We start from the raw sequence: 21,426 nt of genomic DNA on the forward strand, positions 1-21,426 counted from the left end.
TTGGCTTCTTCAGGCTTGTGCTTATGCACACATGGAACTCAACAGAACTTAATGGTCATTCAAACATGATGCCCTCTCTCTCATGTTGCACTACAACTGAAAAGGAGCTCAGCCTACGAGACTGTCCATCTTCTTTATTTCGGAAGAAAGTTTCAGGATTCTGTTTCAGTTATTTTTAAATGTTTGTATTTTGTTAACAATGCAACAGTTTGAGTGATGCCAGATCACTTGCTGGTTGAGAATTACTGAAAGCTCATAAACGTACTATTGTATCAGTGAATGAAACAACTCAATGTCTTTATTTCATACTGGGTATAAACAACGAGCAAGAAGGAGGTGCAAAACAGGAATAAATCATTAACAATTAAGAGGGGGGGGGAAATGATATCACAAAAGCAGGCAGCCATCCAAACATAATACATATAACATTTCTGAACTAATAAACACACTGGTTTATGCTGAACAAAGGCATGGTGAGCCACAGAAAAGTCCATAAATCACTTACTGGGGGCAAACAGAATTTAGTGTGGCCTACACAATTTTGAGTTTACACTTTTAAGATGTTTTCTCACATATGGCATTTGGATTGTTTGGTTCCCTGGGAAATTTCTTAAAGAGGGTTCCTCTGTACATATTTCATGTCTATACTGTACACCTGTCTGAAGTAATGCACCTATATATGCATCAGAAGTAAGTACCTTTTTAATACCCATATCGCTCAGTATTACACTACTGCATTAACATCCGGTGCTCTACTGACAGTTCCCTCAGAAGTCCAGTATCATCATGTGTGTCTAACAACATATAAATATATGCAGAACTTTGATGGGGTACCTCACGTTACCACTCTCAAGATTAAGGAGTTGAAGGATAATATCAAAACTTATTTTATGGAAATGTATCATAAAGATGTGAACTGAATTGAACTGGCTCAAGATCATGACCAGTGTCTGGATATGGACATTACACTACTACAGTGTTAGTTAGTGTCTAAACATGTACCTTCCACAATCACTCACATAAGATGAAGAGCAATGTCAAAGGTTCAGCAACAGAATAAAGAATGATGCTTTGATTGCGAATATGTTGCAGAAGAAACTGCAATAAATACAATACAACCTCAAACTGCAGTAAAAAGCTAAAAAATTAGGAAGAATATTTAATTTTGATCATCTCCCCAACTTAAAGATGTAAAATTTGTATTGCTCATAAATTATGCAGGTAAATACTTGTAATTTAAATCTTGTTTGTTCTGTGCTACTTCAGAATTAAGTACAGCACCAACCAGAAATATATTTCAATGAATAATTGTAAAGTAGAAAAGTCCAACAGCATTGCACACTTCAAAGTACCATATTCTTAGGACCTGAACAACATGGAAGAAAATAATGCGCAATGACTCTACGATGAAATTTTATTTTGCTAAGTCCTTGGTCCATTTGTATCTGTATCAAGACTTCAAGAGTCTGTAAGAGTTGTGAGCATTATTTAGTATGTGATCTCGTATCATACATTTCACTTGGAGAACATCAAAATAAAATCTATTCTCAATTACCACAGCTGCTCAATTCAACGCTGTGGCAAACAGCAACTCACATAGGCACTTGCATAGGACTTATAAATGTAAGTAATCAAATATATGCAAGCGTCTAGAGGTATAGTTATAACGGGACTTTTATTTCTTTTTGAAGTGCTATGTCCTTCATGATTCTGTAGAAGAAATGTGTCTTATTTAAATTGGTATGTAGGGTGCAAACTCAAGNAATGATGAAATTTTATTTTGCTAAGTCCTTGGTCCATTTGTATCTGTATCAAGACTTCAAGAGTCTGTAAGAGTTGTGAGCATTATTTAGTATGTGATCTCGTATCATACATTTCACTTGGAGAACATCAAAATAAAATCTATTCTCAATTACCACAGCTGCTCAGTTCAACACTGTGGCAAACAGCAACTCACACAGGCACTTGCATAGGACTTATAAATGTAAGTAATCAAATATATGCAAGCGTCTAGAGGTATAGTTATAACGGGACTTTTATTTCTTTTTGAAGTGCTATGTCCTTCATGATTCTGTAGAAGAAATGTGTCTTATTTAAATTGGTATGTAGGGTGCAAACTCAAATACTTCATAATAGTGCTGTAAATGGTGGACTAATTGCTACAATTTAAATAATAGCCTGTCTTATAATTGTTAGTAGGTACTAATACATTTCCTTTAAGGAAGGACCAGTCCACACTTCTATTGAAACATGTATGGTAGAAGAATTTCTCCGGTGTTCTATGAAAACATTGTTAAAATCTGAGCACATTACATACAAAGATACAGCAAATATGACAGTTGAATTGAATTGAATGAAGCAGTTATACAAAGTTTACGTGATAGGCATTGCCAAAAACTTGTGGCCTCACCACATATAATAAATTTGTTGCCAACAAATAAATACAGATCTACCTATACGTACATTCACTAAAAGGAACTCATTTTAAAATGTTTATCTTTTTTCACTCCGGCATTAAAAATGTTATTAACAGCCAAGGATACTGCATAAAAATAACTCTGTAATGTTTAATATGCTGAATCCATAATCAGAGAATAAGTTTTTTACACTCTACTTCAAATTCGCATTTTAGAGCATTTCTTCAGGGGAGATAATTTATGTCACATCTACTTGAAAAAAAAAGTACTGCATAAGAAGAGCACTTTGTCATGACGATAATTCAATATTACCAACCATCAAACTACCTAAATTACATGTAGTAGTTACAGCAAATGTTGTTGGAACACCAACATGAGACAGCTTTTGAAGTAACTGTTGCTAACATGTTCACTCAGGCACCCGTGTGTCAGCATATTTACTAATATGGCGGTATCCTTATATAATCATCTTTCCAACACTTAAACTATGTAAGTCGCATTTTTAATTCAACTTCTGTCAAAAACTCAAGTAATTTTAAGCACATTCAGAAAGTACAGGATGAGAGCATTACAGTAACTGGAAAATTTTTAACAATGACATTTAAAAATAACATGTAAAAACTGTCCACAGAAGGGCAACGGATAAATATTGTTGTAATAATAACATTCATAATGATTAGTGCAGATCTTATTCATTTATTCTACGGTCAAGAATTTGTCTTAAGAGACTAGTACCTCAAATCCATTTCCATTAACTGTATCCAAGAGCACCCATTCCCACAAGAATTGGGTACATTTCTTTGAAATTAACATCCTGCACTTTAACCAAATTATTAATAAATGTTCCTCTTTGGTTATGAGAAAATTGCACTTTCGTAAGTTTCATTTCAACTCAATTCTTGCACCTTGCAAAATAAAATAAGTACTGAAAGTAAGCTCCAGGCTTCAGTAACTGCACTGGACATCCACTTTTGTTATTTATCCCTTGTGTTTGCACCTTGCAAACAGAAGCATTTTCCTGTACTTTGAAAACTAGAATACACACATCTGAAAATAATGAATCCTCTCCTTATAAAATGAAGTGAACTGCAGTACATGGACAGAGATATATAGACAGAATGGCAGATGTGGTCCAGTTATTATAAAACACTGCTAATAATTAATAATTATGTACACCCTCTTTGGTACGATCAACTTCCACTACAAAAATTACACATTTCAACACGAAAGTGAGAGGAGAAAAAATACAATTTGAAATATATATATATTCACTTTAATTTGTTTTAAATTCATATATATTTATAAATGTTAAATTTTCTACTGATATATAATTCGTCAGTTAAATTTTATGTATTTAGTTTCCACCCTTGGCTCCACCAATAAAATTTAAATTATCATTAAAAAGACACACAAAATCTCCAGTTACTCTTTGTTATAGTTTCATAGGGCTCATATGAGGGGCCAAATTGAAATCCAGTTTCAAGCCCTGGTACATAACCCATTGAACTAGATCTTCATTCGCATCTCAACATGTGTCCAGTAGCAACTCCAGTTTACTATTCTAATGTGAAAATAAATGTGTTATTCTAAAGGCTTTGCCCATCAAACTTTACATAGGAATACTATGTGTAAGTGCTTACATGCAGTCTTGTCTTGGATCCGTAATTTCAATGCAACATTTATTCTGAGAAACAGTAAAAATGTCTTTATTCCATTGTAATAGAAAAGACAGAAACAAACTTCTAGCACAGAACTTTTGTATCTCCTATTATCAATATATGTGAAGTAAAATTTAAAATAACACTAGACAAACACAAAACTTACAGCAAAAATTAATTACTCCTTCTGTAGGTGACACATTCTTTTAAGATGTCATGGAATCAAGAACATGCATTTTCATCTTACAAGAAAAACTGTGTGCTTGTTATGGTTACAGCTTTGCTTCTATGAAATGAAAAAATATGCCATGCTGGAATTGCTGGTTAGAAAGAGGAGGCTGACTGCCACTGGGCATGAACAGTTAATGTCACATTCTCATCACAGTTCGCTGATGAACAACAAGTTTTGAGACTGGCAGTACCTAGAATCATGTAACTTCTCTTGTGCTTCAATCTGACAACTTCCATTCACCCATCATATAGAGAACTTTGTTATGTCATAAACTGAATAACTGCGCATCTGTGCATTGCCTGTGATGCTCTAAACTTGTCTGATTCACCACTGATCTTTCCAGCACACTTGCAAATATACTTCAAGACTTTTAAACAATTCTGCATTTTGTGACATGGCATCAGGTGGAGATGAAAGCAGCGCGTTTCAGCACCAGTCCACGAATGCAGAAAAACATATGACAGTTATGTGTGTACTTGTTTTTGTCACTAATGAAGGAATCATTTCAGTCTTCAATTTGCAGGTTCTTTGCTTTTTCAGAAACATCACCAAGAAAATGTTGGAGTGATACAGAACACCTCAATATGTGTGTAGGAAACTCACTCTGTCACTAAGCCTCTAGCTTCATTGTTTCTGTATTCACTGCCATTTAAGCAAGCTACTGTGGTCACCTTACTGCTGCTGAAGCAGAAGTTGCTCAAGCTCATCAGCAGAACGAAGCAAGAAGGCTGCTGACTCACGGTAACCTGTTATAAGTTGCCGCACTGCCGCCATTTCTGCTGTGTTCAGCTTGTGGCTTAGCAGAGGTTTTGTTTTCATGCTGAGATCTGTTGGCCCTGTAAGAAAATATGTTTCTTTAAAATAATTTAATTTAATATTACAAGTCACAACACTTTGTACCATGTAAACCAATAAAGCAAGAATATCTCCACCTTTATGCGCAAAAAGATACTGCAATACTTCAGAGGCAAGCCAAGTCTGTTTCTTACATTTTTCAATACCTAAACTCTTTTAAGTCAGATTTTTTGTAAGATTCTGTATAGAAAAGCTTACATTTCCGCTGTCTGGTAGACTTCAGTGTTAGGTCGTCCTTGGTTCTGTAAGAGTTTATTTCAGCATGCAATAAAAAGTACTGGTGAGCAATTCCATTTGGAAATTTCAGATTCCATCTTACAGGTCTCATGTGACAAAGATGATATAATATGTTACAATAAACTGATAGAATGTATTATTTCCTTTAATAATTTCAATTTCCTGGTTTCTATTGAGTCTACTGCATGCACTTTATAGACACACAATAGTTCCAAAGTTTCAATATTGAATTCTTTGCATTCTTCAACAGTGAGCACAACACAGATCTATCTATCACAATAACATTCCAAGATGGTATCCATCTTGTTCTGCTCACCATTCACTTTCATTGGTTTATGTTTGTTCAGTAAGAATGATGCATAACAAAAGATAGTGATGCTCACCATTGCTTATCATACCCCCAGAACCAAATGGGGGGGTGGGGAACAAGGGATTGGCATATGGTCCTGTAGCGGCGGCACGCTGAAAGGCTTGGCTGAAGTTGGGCCTGTACAAAGCTGTAGGTGCAGCTGATGTACCATTCCCATTAACTGTTGTTCCAATTGAAGCTGTTGTGTTCACACTCTTGGCCTGTAACCAATCACATCACACAGGTATTGAATTGAATTGAATTTATTTACATTCTATAAATCCTAAGCAGGTTAGTACCTTTGGATACAGAACAAGTCAAAATGTTACATACATAAGTACAGGCAATTTTAGCTTAAAAATTAATATAACTTAATTTTACATCATTCTCTATTTACATTGAAGTATTCATCTAAAGAGTAGAAGGAATGAGCATGTAGATAATTCTTTAACTCTGATTTAAACTTTTTAGTATCATTGCCCAAGTTTTTAATACTTTGTGGCAGATTGTTGAACACTTTTATGCCAGTAAAGTAGACTCCTTTTTGATATACTGATAAAGTTGATGAGGGTAGGTGGAAGTTATATTTTTGTCTAGTATTCATGTTATAGACATCAGAATTTAATTTGAATTTATCTTTGTTGTAAACAACAAATAGGAGAAGCGATAATATGTATTGCGATTGAAGCGGTAGAATTTTTAATTTCTTAAATAATTCTCTACATGAATCTCTACTTCTACATCCTGTAATGATTCTTATTATATTCTTTTGTATTTTAAAAATTATTACACTATGTGAAGAGTTCCCCCAAAATATTAATCCATAGTTCATAATAGAATGAAAGTAGGCATGGTAAACCATCTTCAATGTTTCCTGTGACATAAAAGGCTTAATTGATCTCATCGCATAGCAAGCCGCATTTAATTTAGGTATAATTTGTTCAATATGTATTTTCCAAGACAGTGTACTGTCTACATGTATTCCAAGGAATTTTGTATCAAGTACCTACTGTTTTAGTGGCTGTCCCCTATATGACAGGCAGACATTCTCATTCAATTCTGTATCATGGTCTGGTAAAACAGCAGTGAGTTTCTTTAAGCCCAGGGCTCTGTCTGTCTGACACTAATACAGTAGGGAAAGCATGAAAATCTGCACAACTCTACTACACCTCAACACCTAAAAACGTAAAGTTGTCCCTGTGCTTAATTAGTTAAGCACTACACGATGAAGACCAGATAGCTAGACTAGATAGAAGTTAGTGGTCAGCTTCATGCATCTGCTGCTTTATTTCCAGGGAAAGAGCCCCCTGTACCCACTGAACAGAAGGCTGGGTGGGACCCAGAGGTAGTCTGGATGCAGTGGAGAAAAAAAAAATCCTGCGCTGCTAGGGATCAAAATTGGGCCATCCGGCCCATAGCCTGCAACTGTATCAACTAAGCTATCATAACTTCTACAATCAACATCTTCAGCAAATATACAATATATGAACCTGGTCAGTATTCTGTCAAGTTTGTGTTTCCTACTATGAATTTAGAGCATACTATTGCAGCCATGCATGACAGTCAAGACTACTGCAGCAATGCGGGAATGTTGATTCACAGTTTGTGGATGTGGTTCAAATTCTCATTCCAAATTTATTTCAATTACAAGTAAGAAGTTTAATTTATTTTCATTTCTAGGATCAAATATTGTGATGAAAAATATGTTTCATTTATTTACATGTATGCCTACAAATTAATGCCTTTTGATTTCTATACTTACTTACATATTCTACCGAGAAATATTTCCATGTGGATGGGATCTGGTTATTATTATCCTCTTTACTAATTAAACCAGTTCATGGAAGCTATATGTTTTACATAGAGTTTATTGCATACTCTATCCATGCAGATGAATTTCAGAATTTTATTTTAAGGCCAACACTGTGGTATATTTATTTCTTGGGAAGACAAGGTTATTTTTTGTTCATTTCCATCATTATGGAACCTGTTCTGTTCTTTTTCCAAAAACACATGTGTGGGTGTATCAGTTAACTGTTATGATGCATGAAACCAATGAAAGTGCAGGGTGTATAAGCTAATGGTTACAGTGTTTCATAACAATGTTTAACAACGAATTGTTCAGTATGGCCCTGGTGCCAAAGTCAAGAAACTGCTATTTTAATGGCTTTGCATTTCTACTAGGAACCAAATATGTGATGACTGACATTAATTAAAAAGAATCTAAATGTTATTCCTTCTGTTAAGTTCTACTTCCTGTGACATGACAAGGAAAGCAACCATATCCTGAAGAGATGGCATAACCATTCACAGGTGCAAATTACTGATGAGGCCATATGAATTATTTTAAATTGCAAGAAATGCTTGTCTCCCAAGAACATGGAACCGTCTTCCTAGCGGCAACTGATTACACAACTCTGCATCATCATCTTTGCCCATTAGCGCATCACAATATGCCACACAAAAAGGAGAAAGCAAAAGAAGACAGCAGTTATGTTCAACAGAAACTGTTCCATCTCTTCAGCCATCTTCTTGAACTTATCTTTCCCCTAGGCTTTGGTTTGCTAAAATCTGTTGCTTTCTATGTGTTGCATGCATTTCCAGTTGCTTTAGTCATTTTGTATAAAACATCATTCACTGATTTTTTAATTTTTTCTAAAAACGTCTTCATTTCATTTATGGATCTAATAATGTATAACAAATTCCATTTTTAATGCCAAATTTTCTTTCATTAGCCTTTCTAATCATGCAGGCTTCACTTCCATATGCCCAGAGTTTCAAATGTTATGTATATAGTATGATTACATTGCACCAACAAAGTTAAATAAATACTTGAGCATTGCTCCCTCAAAAGTATTAAATGTGTGTACATTCTTTACATTAAATATCACTGTCAGCGGGGCATCGCCTTAAGCTTTGTATCTGGGAGGCTCAAATCCTGGCTGTGAGATTGACTGTGCTAACTCACGATGTTCCTCAGTCCCTCAGGAAAATATTGATATAGTGCCATAAATCCTGCCTCCTACACTAAATACCTCATCGATACCCATAATATTTCCTAATGACACTAGTATTATAATTTCTAGTAAAAATTTAGATGACTTCCGCATACTGTCAAACAAAGTTCTCTCTCAAATGAGTAAACAGTTTTCTGCAAACAGGCTCATTCCTGAATAGATAAAACACATGCAATAAAATTTATAACACAAAACTAGCAATATTCATTAAACATAGGATATAATAATAAATGTATGGAAGAGACAGTAAACACAAAATTCCTTTGGCTCACAAGTTGATAACCATTTAAACTCGAAAAATCGTATCAGTCAGTTGGTTCCAAAGCCTAAGTGGAGCATCTTATATAGTTAGATCTATGTTGCATATCAGCTACACTGACACTCTCAAATCAATTTATTTTGCTTACTTTTGCTCTTTAATGAAGTATGGAATAATTCAACAGCAAACGGGTATTTACGAGGTGTGTTCAGGAAATAACGGGAATTTTAAAATTTCGCGGGTTTGGAGAGTCCAATTGTCAAATTTTTTTTTTTATTATGTTGGTATACATGCCCCTGAAGTACAATAAAATTTTCAGCTGTATTCATTGCTTACTTTGTCTGTGGCAGCCGCTAAGGTTAGACGTGTTTTTATGAGCTTGGCGATTTTCGTTTGTTAAAAGAAATGGATCAAAGAATTTGTATCAAATTTTGCGTAAAAAATGAAATAAAGTGTTACAAAGTGTGTGAAATGTTAACAAAGGCCTATGGTGAGTCTGTTATGAGTAAAACAAGAGTTTACGAGTGGTATAAGCGTTTCCAAGATGGCCGTGAAGACGTTGCAGATGACGAGCGCCCCGGACGCCCCAGCACATCAACAACCGATGAAAACGTGGAAAAAGTGAAAGCAATGATTATGAATGATCGCCGAATCACAATCAGAGAAGTTTGCGTGAGGCAATCCGAAAAAAACGCCCGGATTTGTGGAAAAACAATTCATGGCTTTTGCACCACGATAATGCACCTGCTCACACTTCGTTGCTTGTTCGTGAATTCTTGGCCAAAAACAATACTGTAACGATGCCCCAGCCTCCATATTCGCCAGACATGGCTCCGTGTGACTTTTTCCTATTTCCAAAAATAAAGAGAACCTTAAAGGGCCGTCGTTTTACAAGCATAGATGACATTAAAAGCGCATCGCTGAAAGAGCTAAAGGCTATCCCAAAAATCGAGTTTGAGAAGTGTTTCGATGATTGGAAGAAGCGCTGGCGTAAGTGCATAATATCGAATGGGGACTATTTTGAAGGCGACAACATTAATGTAGACGAATGAATAAATATTTTTTCCAAAATACGGAAATTCCCGTCATTTTTTGAACACACCTCGTACATTGAAAAAGGAAATTGTCAGTATCATGATGGGCTTCAAATCCCATAATTCTTTTAGAAGAGACAAGATATCTTAGCTCTTCAATTTCATTAACAAACTGCATTACAAATAATGAAAAACATTTCCAGACCAATGCAGATGTACATAGTGTTAACACAAGTCACAAGCACTATCTCCATGAACCAACTGCTAATTTCTCATGCTTTCAGAAAAGCACATATTATGCTGGGATCAAAAGTTCAATAATCTGCCTTCTGATCTCAAAAATCTTATGAATAGAAAAGCATGATTTAATATAGCACTAAAACGATACTTAAACACACACTCCTTCTATACTGTTGATGAATACTAAAGAATGACTCATCCATTTAAAGCTCGTGCAAGTAGCGTGAGTTGACAGTATTGATGTATACATGTGAATGTATTTTTGAACAGCCTCATGTATAACCACTGTTTCTTTAGGTTTCTTTGTGAAAACTTCAGTTGCACTGTATGCTATGTTTTTGTATTTATATGACATATTCCACATCCTACAGTCATTTTGACTAATTTTGGATCCAAGGAATGTAATATAATGTAATTCAGATCTATATAATATGAGCTATTAAAAATAAATAAATTAATAAATAAAATAAACAAACAAAAATTTCTAATGGCATACCCTTCTTTCCTCCATGTGACTTTCAAAGGCACTATCAACTTATTCCGGTATCTTTTTACTAATGCACATTTTGCCCCTAATATGATTTCACCCAAGTAATCACGAGCACTGTTTCTTCCAACCAGCAATTATTTATCACATCCTGCTGCAGTTACGTGTATGACTAGATTCTTCCAAACTGTCTTGATTAAAAACTGAAATTCTGATATTTTGTGTATGGTTACTTCCCTCTTCAAGCACACTTTTTTATGACTTTCACAAAATCGCGATATCTGTTGAATGACTTGATGGTTTACACATTTTCTTTCAACAGATTGGGTCTTCTATTATGAAAATAAAATGTAATTTTAATGCAGAAGGACACAGTCTGTCTGAAAAGTGCTGCAATCTGACACCAACATTACACCCCAAGAATGATTTTCTTAAGTTTACAACTGCTCAGATTCCACAAACAGAAAAAACAGAGAACTATGAACATATTTGCTCCTCTGGCCTACTGCTGGTATATATGTGTGATGTGAACTACAGTATAGCTTTCTGAATAAAGTACTGATAAACATAAGGGTAATGGGCTGAAATTAAGGAACTTTTGACCTGATCCTCCTCATGCTTATGACACATGCCCCTTTAATCCCCACTTTTAGTCAGTGGATTTCCTAAAGTCCATGACATTTTCAGCTGATATCAGGCACAACTAAAACATAAGAAGACAGTACTTGGTGATGGACATACCATTGCATCAACAGAGGACACGGTGTTCTTGGTGCCCACGGAAGCTGCGGGGCTGAATGCTGGTGACAGACCTGCGTCTACAGGATGAAGTGAAGGGGGCTCAGACTTGATCGTGGGGGTGGCAGTGGTAGAGAGGGTAGGTTTAGTCGCTGCTTCGGTCGCCACCACAACAGGAGATGAGTAGTGGTCCATGGATGCTGGACGACTGTCGGTCTAAAGCAGAAAAATTGACTCATTCAGTTCTTCTCATCCTGATGACAATAACGATGGTGATGATTCTGGAGAAACTATGTATCATTCACATGGACCACAAACAGGCAGGTAAACTTGACTTTCAGTGCAGACAGTGCTTCAAAGGAATCAACTGCTTATGGAGCATGACAGCAACAGCACAGATGATACTGCACAACTCTTTCCTTGTTACCTTTCAAAGGGCATGCATTTCATTATCGCAGTGATATATGCACGTGGCCAGTAGGCTGAGCTTCACACTCATCAATACTGGTACTGGTACTCCTGAGCTAAAATCAACCTGCTGAAACCACAACACCAGGAGATTTAAAATCCCCTTTTACTGAATGAGAAAAGTTATTATACATATAAATATATTATTAGTCCAATAGAAGTTATAGGACTTTCATAAAATGTGGCTCCAACTTCATGCAGGGTTATTACAGTGTGTCCATAAAGTTCTGTCGGGGTTTTGAAAAATTGTGGCACACAAACAAATTGAGCTAGCCATGTGCGGTTTGTAGCAGATCAGAATGAAACTCTGGAAGTTTTTTTACTGACCTTAGTAGACCTTGATATGGGCTCCCTTGGTGGCAAGAAGAATGTCCAGACCATATTCGAGCTCTTGCCATTCCTGATATGGGTCTTCAAGTCATCAAGTCCATTAACTGGTGTTCGGAACACACTGCTCTTGACATAACCCCGTAGGAAAAGATCTAGTGGTGTTATGTCAGGTGAACATGGAGGCCAAGGCATTGGACCGTCTCTACCGATCCATCTTCCTGGAAATGTCCTGTCTAGGAATGCGGATTTTTTCCTGTGGGGTTAAGTCAGGAGCAGTGTGTTCTGAACACCAGTTAACGGACTTGATGACCTGAAGACCGGTATCAGGAATGCGATCTTGGCTATTCCAGTGGACATGCTGCACAGAACATGGCAAGAGCTCGCATACTGTCTGGACATTCTCCGTGCTACCAAGTAAAGCACACATCGAGGTCTACTGAGGTCAGTAAAAAACTTCTAAGAGTTTCACTATGATGTGCCGCAAACTGCATGTGGCTAGCTCAATTTGTATGTGCGCCACAATTTTTCAAAACCCCGACAGGACTTTGCAGACATACTGTATAATGAACTGACAATCATTCATTTTAAATTTCAGTACAGACCCTCAGACAATCAGACTGATATGAAATGGGCAAATGTCAAGCTCTGACATCATGCACTAAGCAGANCTTTATGGATTGTGCAATATACAATTTAGGACAAAGAGTTTTCATTTAAATCTTATGCAAAAGAACTCATACATATCATGCAGGAGAAAATTTCACTGTCATTTTGCCACACAACATGTCCATCTAAAGATACAATTTCCAAATTAAGTTTGAATCCACGGCATTTTAATTAACAGAAAGCCATTAAAAAGAATTGTGTTTTAACTGAGGAAAACTTGATGACATCGGTCACCGATTAGAAAATTCTACACTCTTTGCGGCAATTAGCACAACAGAGTGGTGTTTCTGTAGGCAGTGAGTGGACAGCAACTAAACTGTTGCATATTTGTCTGTATAAAATTACTGTTATTCCTGAAATTAAACCTGTAGATTATGAAAGAAGAGTGAGGTTTTGTAATTGGTTTATCAGTCATGTGCATGACGAACTTCCTGATCCTAAGCTGACATTTTTTATAGATGAGGCTAATTTTAATCTCTCAAGATATGTTAACTTGCAAAACAACAGGTATTGGAGTAGTCAAAATCCTCATGTCCTAATTCAACTTCTTTATGACCAAAAGATAGGCAAATGGTGTGCGATTAACACAAACCGTATCATTGGACTGATATTTTATGAAGGAACTCTTGATGCTCAACAATACATTAATGAAATACTCAATCTATTTTTCGTTAATTTGGCACCTGCAGAAGAAAGAGTCGGTTATTTTATGCAAGACAGCATGACTCCACACACAACTAAGGAAACTACCTGAGCATTACGCAGTGTGTTTGGTGAACTACGTACATGGGGATGACAGAACAACATTCAGCAACGTGAATTGCAACAGGTTTACCAGAATCTGTTTAAAGGAATTCAGACATGTCTCACAGCAGAGGGTAGACATTTTGAACATCTTCTATGATGGTGAGTAAAATATTAGTTACTATATTTTATTACTAATAAATGAAAGAAGTAAACAATGTGTGGTAGCCATATTGGCTGTGTGGCAGCATTTTTCGCGGCTTTCACAAGAAGCTGCCAATGGTAATAAAATCAATGTTCAAGCAGCCTGCACTCTGAACATGGTATATTTCCTACAGTATTTGTGGTACTTTCCAAACAATGATAAAAGACTTAGTTCATTCAGCAGAATGGTTGATTATGGGCTGGAATCCCATGCATGGACTCCTGTAGTGTCAGAAACTTTTCTGTTCCCATGCTGAAACCACAGTGATACTCAAAGAGACTTCTGGCCCACAAGTATCATGAGCTACTTCATCCACAGTAAAACTACCAGAAAGTGAAACTGACCACTCACCTTCACCTTGTTCTGACGTCGTGAATGCACACAACTCAGGCTTTGGTTCCAGAGAGAGCTTCACTTTTATCTTTGGCCTTTCAAACAATTTGTTCAGAAACATCTAGCCTAACTGTTGTACACATGTGCAAATTATAAAGTCACTTATTCTTATAATACATGTTTAATTCATATTGAAGTCAGTGAGTTTCTGTACTTACAGTGGTGGATGGCAGCAGAGGTAGTGGCTGACTGACAGGCTCAAGGCCCAGGCGCATTCTCTTGGCATTGTGACTTTCGTTCTCACAAGCCTGAGCCAGGATCTGCTCTGCCTGCACCGAGGTAAGATGTGCAGGCGTGGGCCGTGTCTGTGCCAACACACATCATAAACATAAAAGTACTGTGGCTTATTTGCTGAAAGCAAGAACTATGGAGGCAGAGAAACAGCTCGTTATGCAATGATCGCAAGAGGGGCAGATATGCTAGACCCATTTCTGGGGAAATGCTCAGTAAATAAGTTCCCACTGCCACGCAACAGCCTTCTAATAATGCAACAGTTGGACTGTGACAATGGAAACATGTTTCATAACAATATGCAAGGACAAAGTTAGTTTGAAAGTCAGTTCTGTAAAGGAGTATGTGAAGAGAGGACTTCAGCACATGAAGCTGAAGAATATCCAGTGTTAAGATCCGTTACTGGGAAATGATTAGTGAAAGGAAATTGAGAAGACTTAATGTGTGATTTGCAAAATGTGTGGATTAGCGATAGCATTGTAATTACTTGAGTGTGTATGTCACCAATCAAAATCCATCTATAGTCACATTCATACATGTGACAGTTTATCTGTATCTTTTCTATTCAGAATTGGGGGATCAAGAAAATGCTGTCTTTCTAATACCTATACTAATGGTCCTCTGCCCTCCTGGTAAGGGCAGAATTCCACTTATTGATACTGACAGAACTGGTGATGGGCAGGGCACAGTCTGAACCATGGTGGGAGGAAACATATTTCTCTCTCTTTGACTCTGGCAGTAGCAAACAATGAAACAAGGACATCACTTTATCTGCCACTAGACAAGAATGCAATAATGGCCAAATGTTTCCAATTTCAAATCAACAAACTTGAATTCAAGCATTTCCGGAATTAGAATGCTACAGATTTAAAAACTGTCTTCTATTAACAACTCACAGACATGAAAAATGTGAGATTACATAAAGAGTACCATTTTGCATTAACATTTCTCAACAGAACAGTGAACAGTCGAGGCTTGGAGCAGACAGTGCAATGCTCTGCCACCAGATGGAATTTCTATGGAATACAATCAGAATGAATGAATGGTACAATGTGTCAATCAATACAGAACAGTGTGAGTCTATGTGAGAGGTTCCAAATGAAGGGAATTCCTGTAGTTGCACATGCAAGGTAGTGTTAAGAGAAGTATGCAGCGCACTCAGGCCATATGGGAACATCCATTTATGATCTTTATGAGCATCACCCTCTCTCATTTTCTGACAGCCCACTTCTATGTCAGACCAAGTCTGCCAAAATTAAAATTCAAACAAAATAATCTGGTTAACTCCAGAGGGTTCTAATGATGGTGCATTTAGATTCAGGGCTTCGTCCATCATCTCAGCCAATGACTGGGATCAGCTCTTTCTAACAGATTCAACTGAGCAGGTGTCCCCCTACCCTTCCACCTTAGAATGGACAAATATCCAGTTTTTTAAACATTGTATCCTTTCAGAATATGAGACAATGGATTAAGTCCAGAAACTCAGTAATCCCAAAATTAAAATGAATGTGGAGGGGTTCAGACAATAAAACACTCATAAATGGATATCAGAGAATTAAACCTTTGCTAAAACTCTGACCAACTGGCCTTAGGGAAAACTGGTGTGATGAGAGATTAGGAGATTCCTGCTCCATATCTCTATGTTGCATAAGGACACCGGGTGGGCACTATAGGACAGTTTAGGGATGTAGTTTCGGTTTTGATCCTCACAATCCTTACAGCATCCCAGGCTCCATTGGTCTCCCTGGACCTCTTGTTTCTGCGGCATGATTTGAGGTATGTCCTGATTCGCTTGCGAGCTCTCTCTGCAAACTCTGGGAACTGTCGAGTACATGAATCAATTATTGCCTGGATCTTCTCCTTGGGCTGCTTCGATATTGGCACTATGCGATCCAGATTCTCATCCACAAACAGACGAACAAACATCTGGAAAATAATAATCAGTAAATTAAAAAAAAAAATGTTACCATTAACCCTCAAGCTCCAAATGCAGTACTGCACTGCATATGACTCATTTAAGTCTTGGTGTGACATAGGAAGAGTTTTGTTTTACCTTGATAAAGTGCAGTTGGAAATTCGATAAATGGCCCAACAGCTGTGGTAACAGGTTATGAATATGTGTAATAAAATGTATGTTTTTAGATATACCTGCCCCCTCCACCCCCAGTTAAATTTGAAATCTTCCAAATATTAACCTAGAATCAATATTAAAGTTTGCTCTGTCTTTCTGTTTCTCACAGAGAAGTCAGAAATGTTTATAGAAGTTACAATTTTTTTAGCAACATTTCTCATGGATGACCACTTTCAAAGAACGATGAACGTGAAAATTAGCTTTCTTGGTTATAAATAAAAGTTGTGCTTCATCAGAGAAAGCATGCTGGGGTGATTTCCAGCACAAATGCAGTAATTTGAAGCTGTGATAGTGGGCAGACATGTAAAGATCAACATGAATTTCTATATGGATGGACTAGCACTAATATTTCAGCTTCAAAACTTGTTTGTTTGTTTGTTTGTTTGATATGTATCTTGATAGGTTCTATCTTGTTTATAATCAAATATGCTCCCTATCTTGTCTGTATAAGTGTACTGCTGTTGCCCAGTTTTGACACAAAGCAGAATTACAAATTTTATGCCCTAATCTTTTGATTTCTATAGTAACAATTAGCTTCTATATAAAATTGCTTCCCAAAAACATGCTATGAAAGAACTGAGGTGACAGCCATTTTGCCCACTATCTGTGGCAATGCACAATACTTACAGTTATGGTGGCACACTCTATCTGGATCATAACACACAGTACGTGGAGACCCTACGTCCCAATTACCACAAAGGGCTTGTTATGAGACACTTACCCATGAACAATTCATCTTTAATTAATAAAAATTATGTTGTCTGCCCAAGACATGTGTTACTACTTTAAAGTGAAATTAACCTCACCTAGTTATGTCTTTCAAGACAGCAAGCATCAATCTGGAAGACCAATCACATCTTCCCAGTTTCTAAGCCCAAATGAAGTTTCTGGTATTACTCACATTGAAAGCCTTGAGGCGCTCTGGGTCATACTGTTGCGGATCAATTTTGTCTTCCCCTTCATCCTCATCGTCATCCTCATCCTCCTTGTTTCCGCTGGACGATGTTTCATCATGGGCTGAGCCAGTCTCTTGGGCTAGAAGTAGTGGGCTCTAGAATTTCAGAGAAGTACAACTCATACATGCATACTGGGTCTACAACATCTTGCAGGATAGACCTTTATGTCATCATCAGTGAGTTCCTACATCATATTTTCAACACAGAGCAGGAAGATCCTGCTGATACACGGGGCTTCTCTTCTGTAAAACTGCCTACACAGGCCATGACATACCCTCAAGGATGTTTCCAACAGCTGATTCTAGTATCTCCAGGCATGCTGGTGCCTGCTCATCCCTCAACAAGGGTCCAGAAGAATCCATTCCTGCAGTATGGGCACCTTCAGGGTGGAGTGATGGTTGGTAGATGGAACCTACAGTTTAACTTGGGCTCCAAATCATATGGGAGGAATAGGTATTCATCACATTCCAAAAGTAAAGGTTTTAGTCTGTGCGCAGAAAAATCTGCACACAGTTTTGAGCAGGAATCAGACTCAGAACTCACATAACCCAAGACCACATGGTCCCCAATGATATATGAATATATAACAGAATTTAACTGTTTGCTCATTTATTCACAACAGTCAATTGCAATCACCACAACTTCGGCCATTTGATCAGAACTGACCTGGAGTTAACATAAATAAACAAAGATCTCAGTTCCTGAAGAGTAAACGTCAATTTATGTTTTAAAACATCAAAATTCATGTGGAACTCCATCTCCTCAGAATGGTGAAAAAGTAACTTATCTCAGAGTACTTAAGAAACACTGCAGATAGAGTTAGGCAGCATCTACACAAGCACACAAAATGCGTATGTTGCAACGAATGTACTTTGCTGAGGACACCACATGGTTGCAGACTGTGGTACGTAGTTTTTTGTCTGCAATGAAACTACACACCGCATTCTGCAACTGTGTGGTGTCCTCAGCAATGTACGTTCATTACAACAGACGCATTTTGTGTGCTTGTGTAGATGCTGCCTTAAGTGCGATAAACTGTGAAAGTTTTCCCACCCATGGCAGAGGTGAAGGCTAGCTCATCTGTTCATAGCAATAATTGGTACATATCATGAAACAATTGAAAGATAGGAAGTTGTCTATCGGCCTTCTCAAAGATAAATACTTTGTTTGATGCCTTGTAATTTGGTAGAAGTTCATCAGCACTTGCAGGGACATACTGCCTTTATCTTCAGCGTCAAAGAATAAGCCAAGCAAACAAAGCTACAACCACTCTGCTTGCCCAACTTACTCTCCAACCGTGAAGATGGAGGGAGTATGTATATCATATACCAGATTTCAGTATTCTTTATAGGCATTGCTGTGAGGATCTGAGATATCGTACATTTTTTATGTTTAATCATATACGATGGGGTACCCAAAAGAAACCGAACTAATTTTTTTGTGGGCAGAGCTTTTGTAGTACCGCGTTTTGCCGCTATGAGCGCATAGAGCTAACATTCCTGAGCCGATAAGCCGACTACCGTTGCTTCAGAAGGTAAGGACTAGTTTCGGCAGAGTTTATAGTGACAACTGTTATGTATGATCGTTTTTCCAATGGCCCGAACACATGAAAATGTTGAAAAAATTCGTGAAATCATCAAGGAAGATCGACGGCGGACCATTGAAGAAATTTTGGAGCTGTCGGGATTGACTTGGAGCTCAGTTCAGCGAATTTTGACAGAAGATTTGGGAATGAAAAGGGTGGTTGCGAAATTCGTGCCACGACTGCTGACTGCTGAACAAAAACAAGGTCGCGTGGAAGCATGCTGTGCTTTGAAAGAAGAGTCCCGAAATGATCAAAACTTTTTTTCAGCGTTTTGCTGATGTTGCTGAGGTGAAGGAAAAAAACAACGGAGGCGCTGTCAAGCATCTCAAAAGATGAATTTAGACAATGTTTTGAAAAATGGAATAAAAGACTAGACAAGTGTATTAGTGTAAGTGGAGAGTACTTTGAAGGGGATTGAAGGTTTGTGCTTAAAATTTGAATAAATAAGTTTAAAAAAAATTAGTTCGGTTTCTTTTGGGTACCCCCTCGTATATAATGTCAGCAGCTGGAATTAAGATGAAACTTGGAACACTAATAAAAAAACTAAAATAATTAAATGTCAGTATGACAACAATCAGTCCTCTGAGGACGGGAAGAAGGCAACTCCCAAAAATACTGTCAACATTAAATACGAGATATGTCAGCTGGTGTACATGTATGACATAATTATGCTGCAGAATCAGATGTTATTGAATAGTTCAGACAGAATACAGATTTTCTTCACTACAGATGAGACTCATAACTCCATAAAGTTCAGTCACAAAATGGGGACAAGCCCCATGATGATCAGGTCACTGACGTTCCCAAAAGTCTTACAAGTCTGTAAGTGACATATTCCCTTATGGACCCAAATAAGACCCCATACCACACCAGGAATCTGTATGAACAGGTCTGATGCAAAGTATTTCAAGATAAAGCTCTCAAATTGTAAAATATGCATTTGTTCTTAAAATACAGGATCCATATAAAAAGTAAGACAAAAGTAAAGTCCCTGTGTTTAACTAAAAGGACTATGCCATGAAGACGTTTGGGGGGGNGGGGTATATATGTATAGCTCGACATATACTCGATCTCGGCACTAGTTGGAGGTGACACTGCAGCTTTACGCCCCGGCCGCTTTACCGCCGGTGAAAGAGGCTGGGTAGGCCCCAGAACCAACCTGGACGACATGGAGAGGAGAAAATTCTTGACTCTACCGGGACTCGAACTCTGACACACTTGGCCGTCCAGCCCGTAGCCAGTCGCTATACCGATACCAAAGTAAAATGCCACTTATTTTTAAATAATTCGTTGAGTCGAATGCCTCACATTTTGCAAGCAGAAGGCTCTTCATAAAAAATGGCTGTAGCAAGGTCAAGCGAGAATTAAGCAAGCGTTGTGTATGAAGGTAATAAAAAGTCCATCAGCAACTGATTTCCTGACCCTTAGCGCTGGATGTGGCAACACTTCCTCCAAATCCCCACATCCAAGTCCCAAGAACCTCATCCTCAGTTCCCTATGGCTAACCCTTAAATATACTGTTCAGTCTACCCTTAAACTAAGCCATCTTCATCGCTGTCTTCTTTTCCTTCCTCCTTCCCTGTGTCTGAACCTTCTGTGGGTCCTCTAGCAATAACGCCTCGCCATCTATCTCAGTTTCTTCCCATGTCCTTCCTTCTGTGTAATGGCTTTCTAACCTCTTGTTCCAATCTTTGGTTTCCCCTTACGCGTTTTCTTTTTAGTTCAGCTTAAATTAACGCCCTGCAGTCATTTGAAAGTAAATCGACGTTTCGAAGGAACATATCTCCTCCATCTTCAGGGGCCAAAAATTGTAAGCCGAGCAAGAATTCAGCGTGAAAGCAGGCGACAAACAGAGCCAAATCCTACAAAAGGTCTAACAGGCTGGCCAAACAAATAAATTGCAATGTGTCTAACGTGACGGAAAATACTCGTAACTATGGTAATGTGTTCTTAGCGAAGCTGATAGACGGGGCGGCGTGTCTAGCAGAAGTTACTGAGACCAAACTTTACGGCGTCAGAGAACACGCGTCTGCCTACCAAATATGACAGCCTCGGAATCCTAGGTAAAAATCTTTCGGTTTTAAGCTCACAATCTTACAACACGCTTTAAAAGATCTGCAAGCTGTCGCGGTCACACCTGACCGGGGGGGGGGGGGGGGGGGGCCCAGGAGACCGGGGGTNGGGGAAGGCGACC

At 37.8% G+C, this 21,426-nt stretch overlaps 1 protein-coding gene across 1 annotated transcript in view; it reads right to left on the reverse strand.

Annotated features, from left to right (window-relative positions):
• Nucleotides 1–1,795: 1,795 nt before the first annotated feature.
• LOC111861826 (nucleolar protein 4) overlaps nucleotides 1,796–21,426 on the reverse strand; it is a 586,825-nt gene continuing 567,194 nt past the window's right edge. The window contains exons 6-11 of the mRNA XM_023846723.2: nucleotides 17,593–17,742; nucleotides 16,280–16,486; nucleotides 14,488–14,634; nucleotides 11,527–11,739; nucleotides 5,783–5,969; nucleotides 1,796–5,143 (exon numbers count right to left, since the gene is read on the reverse strand). Coding sequence (XP_023702491.2) covers nucleotides 4,980–5,143; nucleotides 5,783–5,969; nucleotides 11,527–11,739; nucleotides 14,488–14,634; nucleotides 16,280–16,486; nucleotides 17,593–17,742 — 1,068 coding nt within the window. The 3' untranslated portion in view covers nucleotides 1,796–4,979. The remainder of the gene's footprint in view (nucleotides 5,144–5,782; nucleotides 5,970–11,526; nucleotides 11,740–14,487; nucleotides 14,635–16,279; nucleotides 16,487–17,592; nucleotides 17,743–21,426) is intronic.

Source organism: Cryptotermes secundus, unplaced genomic scaffold, assembly GCF_002891405.2.
Source record: "Cryptotermes secundus unplaced genomic scaffold, Csec_1.0 scaffold756, whole genome shotgun sequence".
Taxonomy (NCBI): domain Eukaryota; kingdom Metazoa; phylum Arthropoda; class Insecta; order Blattodea; family Kalotermitidae; genus Cryptotermes; species Cryptotermes secundus.